Source organism: Alosa alosa, chromosome 4 (assembly GCF_017589495.1).
Source record: "Alosa alosa isolate M-15738 ecotype Scorff River chromosome 4, AALO_Geno_1.1, whole genome shotgun sequence".
Taxonomy (NCBI): Eukaryota; Metazoa; Chordata; class Actinopteri; order Clupeiformes; family Clupeidae; genus Alosa; species Alosa alosa.
In genome coordinates, this window is record NC_063192.1 from 16,966,203 (window position 1) to 16,979,845 (window position 13,643).

A 13,643-nucleotide genomic window follows, 5' to 3' on the forward strand; every position below is an offset into this window, starting at 1 on the left:
ATGTGCTTCAACCCGGCAATATATATCCTAGAAGAAAGCGTAAGATAAGAGATTCCAGATAAGCTGTGGGAACAATGTCATTGCGCATGCAAGTGACTATGTGACTTTGAACTGCTTTCATAGCATAATATGTGCTAGTATTGACAATGAGGGAACGCCTTTGACTCAAATGTGTTCATGCATGAACTAAAATTATTGTGCAGTGTGTGGAAACATTGATCTGACTCAACGGTGTTTTTGTTCTAAGACTTTTCAGAAATTGCATACCCTGACTGAGATAATCTCTCAAATGGTCACCTTATCAAGATAATAAACAAACTTTTTTATATAAGGGTTGGTTTTCAGCAATGATTAATTAGGTTTTTATTTTATTTAAATGCATTATTGCTCTGGAGCGTCATCCCTTGAGTGAAGCCCTCCTTGTGTCAAGACAAGCCACAAGTCACCGAGCAAGGACAAGAGTAAGGCATTTTTCAGGCAGCAAAAGTCTCATTCTTGTCTTACCTAGTTCTGTGCTTGGCTACTCATTTGAGCTAGCTTTTATTTTGCAGTGATGCACTTTCCCTGTTATGCAGTATGCAACCAAGTGAAATGGTGCCCTTATGTTAAAACACAGTGCAACCTAATTAATCGGTCCAGCATCTTCAAGGTCTTGTCCTCTCCATTGGGTTGTGGAGTTGTCAATCTGCAGTTAATAAGGAAGAATTCATTCTTGCTCTGGCCTCACAGTTTTAACTTGTCACTCGCTCTTAGTGATATGTGGATTAGGCCAGGAACACAGCCACACTTGCAGCACTGTCAACTAATTATGCCTTTTGCCATAGCAGTTGAATTTCTGGTAAAGAAGGTGGGACTGGATTTTTTGACTCTAATGACTGAAAGTTCACACATTTGCTGCTTGCACACAGCTATGACTCATTTGGTTGTCATCTATTGTCCTCCAAGACAACTTGGTTGCTTTGTACATGAATTGATCATTCGACTGTCTCCAATTCCAATAGATAATTGCTCATTTTAAATTTTGACTTCTTGTCTGTACTTGGCTCATTTAATCTCACACATGTTCACAGTCCTCCTACTTACAAAGTTTGGTAAGGACCTTGATGTCATTATGCTACGTAACTGCACTACAGAGAATATGGTTAATCCATTACAGTACATGTATCTGATGTGCGGCTTCTGGAACGTCCTGGTTTTCTCAGAAACCTCTCAAACAATAATTTTGCCTCCATGGTGGAATTTGCTTTACCTACTTCAAGGTTATTCTTGAGACTAGAGATAAAGGCTGCCACAGACACTCCTTGCAGAACATATGCAGTATAGCTTCCGCGTTTCTTTTAAAAATACAAAATAGCCTTGACAAATATCTAATGACTGCCTGCTCAGGAACATGAAGTTGGTTTATAACACATAGGCACACACAGAGAAAACAAAGAGCTTCTCTTACCTATGTCAAGCACTATAGACCTGCAAACATGTAATTTTTTTATATTTTGGGCTTTTGCCTTTAATCAGATAAGACAGTGAAGTAATTGGAAGAGAAAGATGGCATCAAGAAATGACCACAGGTAGTGAGCTTTTGGCTCTAAATATGGTGTGGACGCTGCCAGTTGCACCAAAGCTTTCCCGCTCCTCATCATTTTCCAAAATGGAGCTAACATCTCTACTAGTATATTCCAGTATACTCAAATATGTAAAATCCTGAAAAGGAAATCATCAGATAAGGGACATGAGCTAGTTTGGAGGTAAAGTAGTCCCAATTGTGTTCATTTCAGCTTATCTGCATGGCCTTCACAGTTTAATTACAGTATAGAATGACAGGGCCAATTTTCTTCCTTTAGCCTCCACTGTGTGACTGCATCTCCTTACTGTATGCATGCCCACACAGCCAGAGACTGTACATCCAGTTCTCAACATTTCAACATTTACAGGGAAGGACTGAACCCCTTCCTACATTTTCAGTTTCCTGTCTACCCTCCTGGAGATCTGGAGGTATACAGTCTAAAGCAGATTATGGTTCAATAGACTTTCATGAGGAAATAAATACATGGTCACGTCCAGCATTCATTCTCTTGGTATTTATCAACTTGTCTGACAAGTCAACAAAACTTATTGTAGGTTAAGCATTGCATTATCATTCATTTTAATCATCTGGAGTGAATAAAGCAGCTCATATTTAAGTTTCACAAATGTTTATTTACATATTACTTACTGTTTGAACAGTATTGTCCTTTTTGGATTCTGTGACGTAGATGAGAACACTCAGAGGACCGCACATCAAATAAATAACCAAAAAACAAAAAATACTTTTATCCCCTGACCTTACACACTGAAAATATTGGTCATATATATATATATTTGGGAAAATGCATTATAAATTCATAATTAATAGTGCTGAAATTCATTACATTTGTCATTAAATCAGGAATGATTTACAGTGTTGACTTGGATGTTTTATGCTGCAGTGGACTGTTTATGAGATGTACTGTAATGAGAAGACAGGTGGTCATGATGGTTGTCTCTCGTTTTTCCCAGTGTCTCTCCTTCAAGTATTTCCACAGCTGTCTATTGATTTGATTCTTCTGCTTTTGGTCTGAGTCCTTTCTGTCAAAAGTCTAGATTTTTGAAGTCGCTGGTACACCTGTATCTGGTGTCTGTATACCTTGTGCACGCCAGGTGAGGGTGACACGGGCATGTGTGGTGCAGTCTCTTCCCAGCAAAAGGAACCTGTTCAAACAAAGTGTGATTTGAATGTTGAATGAATTGTGCCCCCTTGTGGAAGTAAAGACATCATGTGAGGGAGATGACATTGTCATTTTGAACTGTTGAACTGTTGTTACACACACGTTACACACATATGTTTTTCACTAGAACAGTCCATCTCATTTTAAACTCATTAAGGCAGAATCCTCTACAGATTACACATTCATATGGAAATAGTCAACGCACAATATGAGTCTGAATTGAGACAAGCAAAAGTTCTTTAGCTTTGGCATGTTTGACATTATGACAGTCTCTGAGGATAAGGATCTTGTCTGAATGTGTCTGAGCGATCTTACGATGTCTGGCTCCAAGAGATACATCACCACAAGTGCTGACCCTTTCTATAGCATCACTGACAGGGAGAATGATATACGATTCAGATCTACTGAGGATCGATATCTCCTAGATCTTGTTCCAGAGAAGCTCCGGCTTGACATAGTATCTAAATTCTGTGTCTCCTGATGCTTTAAGCAGTGAAGTGTGGCTGAGCTGTCACTCTATCAGTGTGTAAAGAGCTGAGATGTTTAGACCACCATAGTCTTCAACTTCATTATTTGATTGATAATACATTGAAAACATTTATTTAGCAATAATTAAAGCCATTTCTAAATGACATGGATTTAATTTAAATCCTCATAATTGTTTTCTGAGGCACGGACATGACCATTATTCCGTGCAATTATACAAAGTCCTACACATTCACTACCTTATGGCTGTAGGAGTGACACTCATAAGACCCACATAATCATACCTTATAGCACTGGAGGTAACACTCATAGGTCCCACACGATCATTACCTTATGGCTGTAGGGGTGACACTCATAGGTCCCACATAATCACTACTTTATGACTATAGGGGTGACACTCGTAGGACCCACATAATCACTACCTTATGGCTGTAAGGGATGACACTCGTAGGTCCCACATAATCACTACCTTATGGCTGTAAGGGATGACACTCGTAGGTCCCACATAATCACTACTTTATGACTATAGGGGTGACACTCGTAGGACCCACATAATCACTACCTTATGGCTGTAAGGGATGACACTCGTAGGTCCCACATAATCACTACCTTATGGCTGTAGGGGTGACACTCGTAGGTTCCACATAATGACTACTTTATGACTATAGGGGTGACACTCGTAGGACCCACATAATCACTACCTTATGGCTGTAAGGGATGACACTCGTAGGTCCCACATAATCACTACCTTATGGCTGTAGGGGTGACACTCGTAGGTCCCACATAATCACTACCTTATGGCTGTAGGGGTGACACTCGTAGGTTCCACATAATGACTACTTTATGACTATAGGGGTGACACTCGTAGGACCCACATAATCACTACCTTATGGCTGTAAGGGATGACACTCGTAGGTCCCACCTGTAGGGGTGACACTTGTAGGTCCCACATAATCGCTACCTTATGGCTGTAGGGGGACACTGCTGTAAGGGATCTGTGAGGTCCCACATAATCACTACCTTATAGCTGTAGGGGTGACACTCGTAGGTCCCACATAATCACTACCTTATGGCTGTAGGGGTGACACTCGTAGGTTCCACATAATGACTACTTTATGACTATAGGGTGTGAGGACCCACATAATCACTACCTTATGGCTGTAAGGGATGACACTCGTAGGTCCCACCTGTAGGGGTGACACTTGTAGGTCCCACATAATCGCTACCTTATGGCTGTAGGGGTGACACTCGTAGGTCCCACATAATCACTACCTTATAGCTGTAGGGGTGACACTCGTAGGTCCCACATAATCATACCTTATGGCTATAGAGGTGACACTCATAGGTCCCACATAATCATACCTTATGGCTGTAGGGGTGACACTCGTAGGTCCCACATAATCACTACCTTATAGCTGTAGGGGTGACACTCGTAGGTCCCACATAATCATACCTTATGGCTATAGAGGTGACACTCATAGGTCCCACATAATCACACCTTATGGCTGTAGGGGTGACAGCATCGCCCTCACAAACCAAGACCACAGGCTGCATATCCAAACCAAGACCACACTGCATATCCTTATCGCACGCCTGACACACACACACACAGAGAGAGAGAGAGAGAAAGAGAGAGAGAGAGAGAGAGAGAATTCGGTCCTAATGTCACAGTTGCATTATTACATCCTACAGAACCCGGGTGGTGTCACTGCAAGATTTTTTGGATGTCGAGAGAATGTGTGCTCGTTTTACTAAATTGTGTGCTTGTTTGACTAAATCGTGCGCTCATTTTACTAGATTGTGTCCACTCATTTGAGTAAATTGTGTGCTAGTTCTACTAAATGGTGTGCTTTTTTTACTAAATCGTGCACTCATTTTACTAAATTGTGCACTCGTAAACGAGAGAGATGAGGGCACAATTTAGCATAACGAGCCCACGATTTTTAAAAATGAGCACACAATTTACTAAAATAGGCGTCCAATTTTATAAAATGAGCACATCATTTTGTAAAATGAGTGCACATTTTCTCACATACAACAAATAAAACATCTCTCAATGAGACCTCCCGGGCTCTGTAACGTCCCTCTACACTGACCTCCCTGGTTTGATTATGCTAGTATGGACTATCAGTTTCTCTGGCTGCCCAGTGCCTGTGGGAGAAGTACTTCAAATACACAATAATGCCATGACAATACAACACAAATCACTCGCAAAGGACATGCATGGAGTTGCTTCAAAATTATCTTAGCCTCAGGTTGCTGTAGTCCACTCAACTGTGACACATCCCTGAAAACTGAATTATAATGATAAGACTCAAGAACAACAACAAATGAGGAAAATTCCCATTCCCATTTAGGTGGTCAAGCAACAAGTCTGGTCCATCTATGTAATGAGTGCCCATGATAAGCCTTAGCAAACCTAGTCAAATTACAGTGCAAATGCAAAACACCCCCATGACTAAAACAACTCACCCCTGTGATAACAGCCCCTCTAGACCAGTTCAGAGACAGCAGCAGGACCAGCACTACCGATAAAGGCACAAGCTTGGTCATAGCAGCAAACCCAGAAGTTTTGTGCGACAGAAGATTGAAATGTCTGGAAGATGGTCCTCAGTTGTCTCCCCCTACTCTTCTTCTTCTTCTTCAAGGCAAGCCTCTGGAGCAATGATTCCTTCTTTATGTATCACTCTCCTCCCCTCCCTCTCTTTAGTCTGGACTCTCGTCATCTCATTTTGTGTGACGCTGAGCGTGGTGAAAGGAGTCTTCCTTACATGGCTTGAATGGCTGTTTGATGCCAGTCCTATGTTCAGGCACAGTCTATATAAAGTATATATTTGGAAGATGGTCTTTAACAATGACATGTTTGTAAGCATCAGCCCCACATTGTATCTTTGCCAAAGCGAAAGAGTCTATCACTGACAAATTTCGGTTAAGGCATAAAGTATGTCACTTGTGGATGTCGGCAGATGATTAGGCCCACATATTAGTGCATACATTTTTAATATCTAGAATGAAAAGTTTGCTTCAAATTCTAAATGACATTTAGGAGGTAAACCACTGATATATACGGATAATTCAATCACATTGTAATACAATACATTTACTATTTCTGAAATTTGAGGGTTTGTTTTTGAGAACATTCTAAAAATGCCTATCCTATCTATCAGAAAGTTTATAGGCAAAAATCATTCTAACATGTCTGACCCAGTGGTGAGAGCAGATAAAAAGTAAAAGATAGTGATGAACTTTACTAATACTTTAGCTGAACATGCATTTCCTATTATTTAAAAGTTTCTGGTTAAAATAATTTAAATCTGTGACGTTGCCAAAGTCTCTGTTCTATCAATTTATGAATTAGTCATATAATGCTGAGCTCCTCCAGCTCTGTGCGTGCATATGTCCACAGGTCTTCTCCATGATGACGAGCACGGAGGTGTCAGACAAGGCCTGTTAGAATGAGATTTAAAGCCCAGGGTGGGTGTGGAAATGCTATAGGTTAGTCAGCAGAGCATTACTTGGCCTCTGTACAGGTGATTCTTCACTGAAATCCTTGTCTGGCCATGGCACATAATTACATTTCACATTTTGGCCCTGTCAGCACGAATGCCTGGCCAGTCCCCTCTCTGCAGACAGGAGAGAAATCATTCTGACAGTGCCCGAACGATACCGGAGGAGTATAGGCAAATGTTGAGAGCCAGTATCAGTAGACAGCACACTGATACCGGCACATACAGCCATGTACACTTCATGTCAAAACCAACATAACAAATTTATTAGACTACTATATAAAGATGACTAGAGTGATCTGATGCCCAAGTTATATCCAGAGGTGATTTGATCTATGGATTTTCCACAAACTCTGGGCCTATAAATGAACAAAGATACCATATCATTTCAACTAGACCTATTCAAAACTTAGCTAAATGTGTGCATCAGAAATGCCACAAAATAGAAAGAGAAAAGCTAACTGTTCTCTCTCATCAGATATGTTGAGCTCCCTTCATGCATGAATAGTACAGGGACCTCTCTTAGAAGTGTCTCTCCAACTTGAAAAGAAAATAATACTTCCTCTACTCTCCAATTTGTCTCTGGTCCAAACCCTACTGGTGCTGCTCTTCACACCACAACATTAATGCTAGACATAATGAAGACAAACTGGACAATATTTTTTTTATCTCACTTGTCACACTGATTCACTCTATATGGTCGCATATTAAAGCTGCCAAGCGTACCATTGGTTTATTAAACATATATATCAAAATATGTATAGAAGGGAATATGGAGCATAACAACACATAAGCATCCACATAGACCATTGATGTATTTTCATTAAATTACTCTAGAATAGCTTATACCTCAAATCACGGGCAGTGGGGTCATCTATAGCAGGGCTTATGCTGATTGAATGCAAATTCTATATTTAAATTTGCATACATATTGTCTTTCAAAGAAATTACTGCAACACACAGTTCAGGACTGTAGACAGGCAAAACTAATTCACCAGTCATCCTTTCTGTGCTTTGTCAAAAAAAAAAAAAAGATTTTAAAAGTTAGCCGCAAGCGGTGATGACGGACCGAGCACCATTGGTTGTGGGTGTTATAACGTACACACTTTTGCTGGAACACGATTCTATCCCCCACACTTTTTGTCAGATTAAAATGAAAGTAAAATATGGAAATAAGCGCTACCGTAAAGAGTTGGAACCGTATCTACCATAACGCACACACAGAGAGACACAAATAGGTCTGTTGATTTGATTGAACGGTCATCCAGCCAATCACATCAAGTTAGCCAGTGAAGAACCAGAGCCGCTCTGATAAAATTCAAAGTGTGCGTCTTTCGAGGCTGTGCTGCTGCTTGGGTCTGCATTATAACTTCTGCAGTGAGCAGATTTCAGGTAGAATTGAAATGATAATTGTTACCGCATTAAGCTAATTTAGTAAACCAAAATTCACTGTCTGACTGACAGTTTTTGTCACAATGTGGAAATGCAGGGAGTCAAAGTGAAAGCGGGAGTGCGCGCACCAAGGAACGTGTTGTTTCTGCAGAAAGACCTTTGGCTACTGTTCTCAGAGCATTATGCTTTCTCTGTCATTATGCTTTTCTATGATCTGCAGCTTTTCTCAAACTATGGGCCTCCTCAACAATTAACCTACTGGTCCATGTAGCCGCAAAATTAAGTTATGCCAGGTGCTTCACACGATCATTTGCAGCAAGATTGATTGGTATGGAACCGCGGACTGAAAAAAAGGCTAAACATTTCCCCAATCAGAAATAGGCTACTTATTAATTTAGTGTCATCAACTATATAGACATATAGCCCAGTCAGTACACATACGTCTCCAAGGCGCAAGATCTGAACAGCTTAATTACATCGCAGCTTAATTACATAATGTTCCATTTAGAATACCTTATTAGACCTGATCTTACAAACGTCGGCGGCATTTCACTGTCAATGTGTGTCGTAGTGCTACATCTACTGGAGATCTTAATGTCTTAAATACGATCGAGTTCCATTTAGAACATCTTATTTTGATCTTACAAACGGCGGCGTCAAGACACATTTGAGTTCAACATCTGAGAACAAAGATTTCCAGCATGTAGAACTCAAATAGAACGCTTATGAGCGCTCGTGCAATGTGTGCGTCCCAGCAAGTAAAAATGGAGATAACGTGGGCTAGAAGCAATAGTTTGGCTTCCTGTAACTATCAATGAAAAAAGAATAGAAACTCCTCCCAAACTGCATTAAAAGGGTGTGTGCAATCAGAATTTTAAAACATTTTCGGGGGAGAAACTCCCGGACACCAATATAGTCCGCACCCCTCTTAAAAAATACTTACAACGTCCCTGTAGGGAGTTATTTATCATTTGGCCAGATTGTTTCATTTTCCTATCCCACAACCCCCACACTTTTAAAAAGCTTGATACGCCTCTGCGTTTAGTATCCAAAAATGCACTCACAGGTGATGTGTGCATTGTACACATTGGGCATTGGAGGCCCTACTTTCTGTGTTCCTGATGGTGGTGCTGTAACATAGAGTTACAGATGGCATTAAGATAGCCTAAGTGTGTAAATAATTCTGTGTGGTTTTAATATCATGCATAACTAAGACTTTTAAATTGTGGACCTTGCTTGCATCATGTAGGCTATGGGATCAAATTGTCATAATCTCTTTCCCACTTACGACACCAATGTGTCAAAACCAGAACCAGTCGGTTCAACAGCAGCGTAACCCTCCTCTAGAATGGGATAAACGTTTGTAAATAATATATATATGTGGTGGGTGGATTGCTTGTGGCTCACTTCTTGTCACTCTCTCTACTGTCCTGTCCGGCGTAAAAAGCCAAACGTAGCCTACTTAGCTTTTTCTTTGTTTTAATTATTTCCTACATTTCAGGATATGTAAGACACACACACACACACACACACAAGCACAGACCCACACACACACAGGTACGCACACACTCACACGCACGCACGCACGCACACATAAAACACATACACACGCACATGCACACACACAGTCAGGCATGCACACACACACACATTAAAACACAAACATGTACACGCACACACGCGCACACACACACACACATAAAAACACACATGCAGGCAAACAGACACACATACACATAAACACACACACACACACACACACACACACACACACACACACACACACACACACATGTACTGTACACACACATACCATGACACACACCCCATTACCCCCACACACACTCAAACAAGTGTATAAACACACACAGAGAAGCACACATATACACAAAAACTTGAATTTCCCCTTGGGGATCAATAAAGTATCTATCTATCTATCTAAAAGCAAACACACACATGCACACACTCATTTACATACACAAACGTTGCAAGAGTAGGGGATGGAGTAGGAGATGGACACAAATTGACCAGCGTGATTTATTTTTGCAAAGACAATGTGCAGGACTGAGCGGCGGTCGTATTTTGTAGTTTTAGTTCAATTACGAGCATGCAAATGCTGCTGACACTTGATTTTTTTACTGGAAAAAGAGAGAGAACAGTGAGTCACCCATGCCTTTGGACTGGGAGATGTTCCCTTGTCAGACACAATTCAAACCAACACAATAGAGAGCCAGTTACAATATTATCCCTCTGCGTCAAAGCGTTCCTTGCCTCGCCTTGAGCTGATTTCTGATAAGGATTCCCACCTATGGAAGGACAGGATCAGGACCACTCCGCTACACTGAAAAGAATTGTTCTTTTAATAGCACCATTATCAAACCGCAAGGATTGACTCTACTGATATCCACATTCTCACCACCCAGACCTTTAAAATCCCTGTCCTAACAATGGCTGAAAATGTGAATTTAACATCCTGAAAAAAAAAAAAGGTTAGTCCTACCAGAGGTGTCAGAGATATTTTTCTGGTGGTATTTTAATTTTCTGTCCATTCGAAAAATAGAAAAGAAAAAGTTTTAGCTTGACAAACTGTGACAGTGCTTCTTCTCCAGCAGGAAATGTAAATAGAAATAGAAAAAAGAATGGATGGAAGCATTAGTGAAAAGACAGTAGTGTAGTAGTAGAAAGTGACAGTAGCGTAAAATATTTATTTTAAGGTAGGCCTATTTAAAGTAGGCTAGCCTCATCGTAGTATGGCATAAACAGACAAACATAGGAATATAGGGATCAAATGTAATGATTATTTCCAAATACATCAAAATGTATTTGGAAATAAAATACAAAATACCCGACTCATAAATATATCAAAATAAACTTCAAAATACAGTAGTCATGCCATGTATCAAAATAAAATACTGTATTTTGTATTTTGAAAATACTTGAAAATCTTGAGTATTTAATCTATCTTGAGTATGAAATCAGTACACTGAGTTAGTTGATTAAAGGGGAACTATGCAGTTTTTTAGCTGAATTTACCTTAAAGCGATAGTTCGGAGTAATTTCACCCTAGGGTACTTTGCACCATGACCCCGAGCCAAACACCCTCCCAGAACCTGTTTTCCCTTGGTCGAACCCTGGTCGAGTAGTGCTGTCAGAAACGAATGACTTTCTGCAGGCGCTTATGGAACCTCTAGAGCAGTGGTCTCCAACACGGTGCCCGCGGGCACCAGGTAGCCCGCGGAACGGCTATGAGGCGCCCCCAGCGCACCTTCTAAAAATAGCCATCAGGTCGCCTGCAGATCACGCTCCATTGTGAAGTTTTCAATATATATTTAAGTCTAGACTAGAACCATTTTAAGAATGTATGTAGCCATTCATCTGTAACATTAAATTTATATTGGTGATACCTTACAAATTGTAGCTGCGTTAAATTTTAGCCTTTGGCTCCAATCCGTTTCCCATTCAATCTTTAAACAACAACGAAAGCGGAGCGAATACATGCTGCTCGCACGCATACACAGTAAAGGGGAAAAAACTTGCTCGTCTGGTTTAGCCAATGGAAGCATATCTTTGCAAATGTTCTGTGGCCATTCTATGTTGGTCAAATACGGTTCTTGCATGATTGTTCAAGGACTGAAAAACAATTGCTTTTGGCTCACAGGCCTTTTCTCCTCCGTAGGCTACTGCCGTATAATAGCGCTTTTGTGGCATGCATGACTGAGCAGGACTGTGCATTACCTTTTTTGTCAGATCATGGAGAGATTTCAGGTGTGCAATAACTTTAAAAGGAGTCTTCATATGTTAGGGTGGTGTGGGTGATTACTATTGAAATGTAAAAACCGAATTGTCCACTGAAATCAGAACTTAAACAACCTCTGAATTCATAATGGTGGGTGGGTATAAATTGGGTACACATTGTAACCCAAATTATTAATTGCACAAAAATATTGTTTTTTTGTTAAAAAAATAAGATTAGATTCCCCATGCAAACTTTGAAATGAACAAACTGAACAAATATGTTGGTAGTGTTGCATATTGATATTAAAGTATTTAAGAATCAGATGAACAGTTGCTTAATATATAAAGACTTATAGGCCTACAGAATATTGATAATTTAAAAGTAAAAAAAAAAAAATCACATAGGCCTATTATTTAGGAGGGCTATCCTCTCAAAAAAGGGGTGAGGGTCTGTTTGTTTCAAATGAGTAGCCCTCGATATGATTTTGGGTCTTCAGGTAGCCCTATTCCCAAAAAGGTTGGAGACCCCTGCTCTAGAGTATCTCGTAAATTACCCCACTAATAATGCCCTGAATGGTACGAAACTTCTACAGTATTACAACTATGTTCTGTACTCATAAAATGAGGCATTGAAAAGTTTGTAAGTACACCAGGAGTTTATTTAAATAACATTTGCCTGATGGATTCTACTCTCTGCTGCTATCTACTGCTGCGCCGACGTTACTTCCGTGATTTGGGAAAAGCCCGTAAAAGTCCTGGCAGGAAGCATGCATAAGGATGTAGAGCCAGGAATGCACTAATATTTTTTTCGTAGTACCAGTTTGCAACAATTATTAGTTAACACTGAGTTGTAAACACTTCGGAAAAAATATTAAAAACTGGATATACCAAAAAACTTTGATGTAATCGCTTCCTGCCAGGACTTTTACGGGCATTTCACAAATCACGGAAGTAACGTCGACGCAGAGGTACATAGCAGCAGAGTAGAAGCCATCAGGCAAGTGTTATTTAAATAAACTCCTGGTGTACTTACAAACTTTCCCCGTTTGGCTCGGGATCATGGTGCAAAGGACCCAAGGGTGAAATTACTCCGAACCATCGCTTTAACTTAACAGTTTCAGAGTCATTGGAATGGTTATAAGACTTTTTCTGGGGTGAATGGTGGCCATCTCGCTTCTCCCTAGCATCTGTGAATGGAAAAACCAGCCTTGCAACTTTGAGCCGGCGGGCCGCCGGGCACAGAGTCAGAAAATCTTGCGGTCTCGCGATGTAATGAATTGCTTTACTGCACTACACACACAAGCCAGGCACGGGCTACAACAAAGTAGCATGGAGTTTCCAATCATTAAACCGTTGTTTCCTAACCTAATTTTAATTGATTTATGGTAAAATATGTAAGTGTATTAGTTGTTAGTTTCTGTTTTCTATCCTTTTCCACCTAATAAAATCCATATTTGTCGGCCCAGGGACCACAAAGGTGTCTACGATTCTAAATCTGATTAGATCCCCTCTATCAAATTTGCTTTTATCATAAGTGGCGTAACTATCGGTAAGCAGGGTATGCAATTGCTTACGGGCCCGGACCAATCAGAGGCCCGCAATACATTGACAGAAATTAATTCGTGGCCCAGTGAAACAGCTGCATCACAGCGAGTTTTGGAGAGGTTTGCGCTGTTTTAATGCTTTTTATTACCATCCCATGAAACTGATAAAGCTACCTGTGGAGCTTAATGGGACAGAGTCATCTCTGTATTTGCCATACTGTCGATTGGTTGGAAAA

General features: G+C 40.4%; 1 protein-coding gene across 1 annotated transcript; it reads right to left on the reverse strand.

Annotated features, from left to right (window-relative positions):
* Positions 1-2,256: 2,256 nt before the first annotated feature.
* Positions 2,257-5,866, reverse strand: prok1 (prokineticin 1). The gene is made up of 4 exons (XM_048240600.1): positions 5,703-5,866; positions 4,684-4,823; positions 4,117-4,225; positions 2,257-2,727 (listed from the first exon to the last, which is right to left on the reverse strand). The coding sequence occupies exons 1-4, from the start codon at positions 5,781-5,783 to the stop codon at positions 2,608-2,610; spliced, it is 450 nt and encodes a 149-aa protein (XP_048096557.1). The 5' UTR covers positions 5,784-5,866; the 3' UTR covers positions 2,257-2,607.
* Between the last annotated feature and the right edge of the window lie 7,777 nt (positions 5,867-13,643).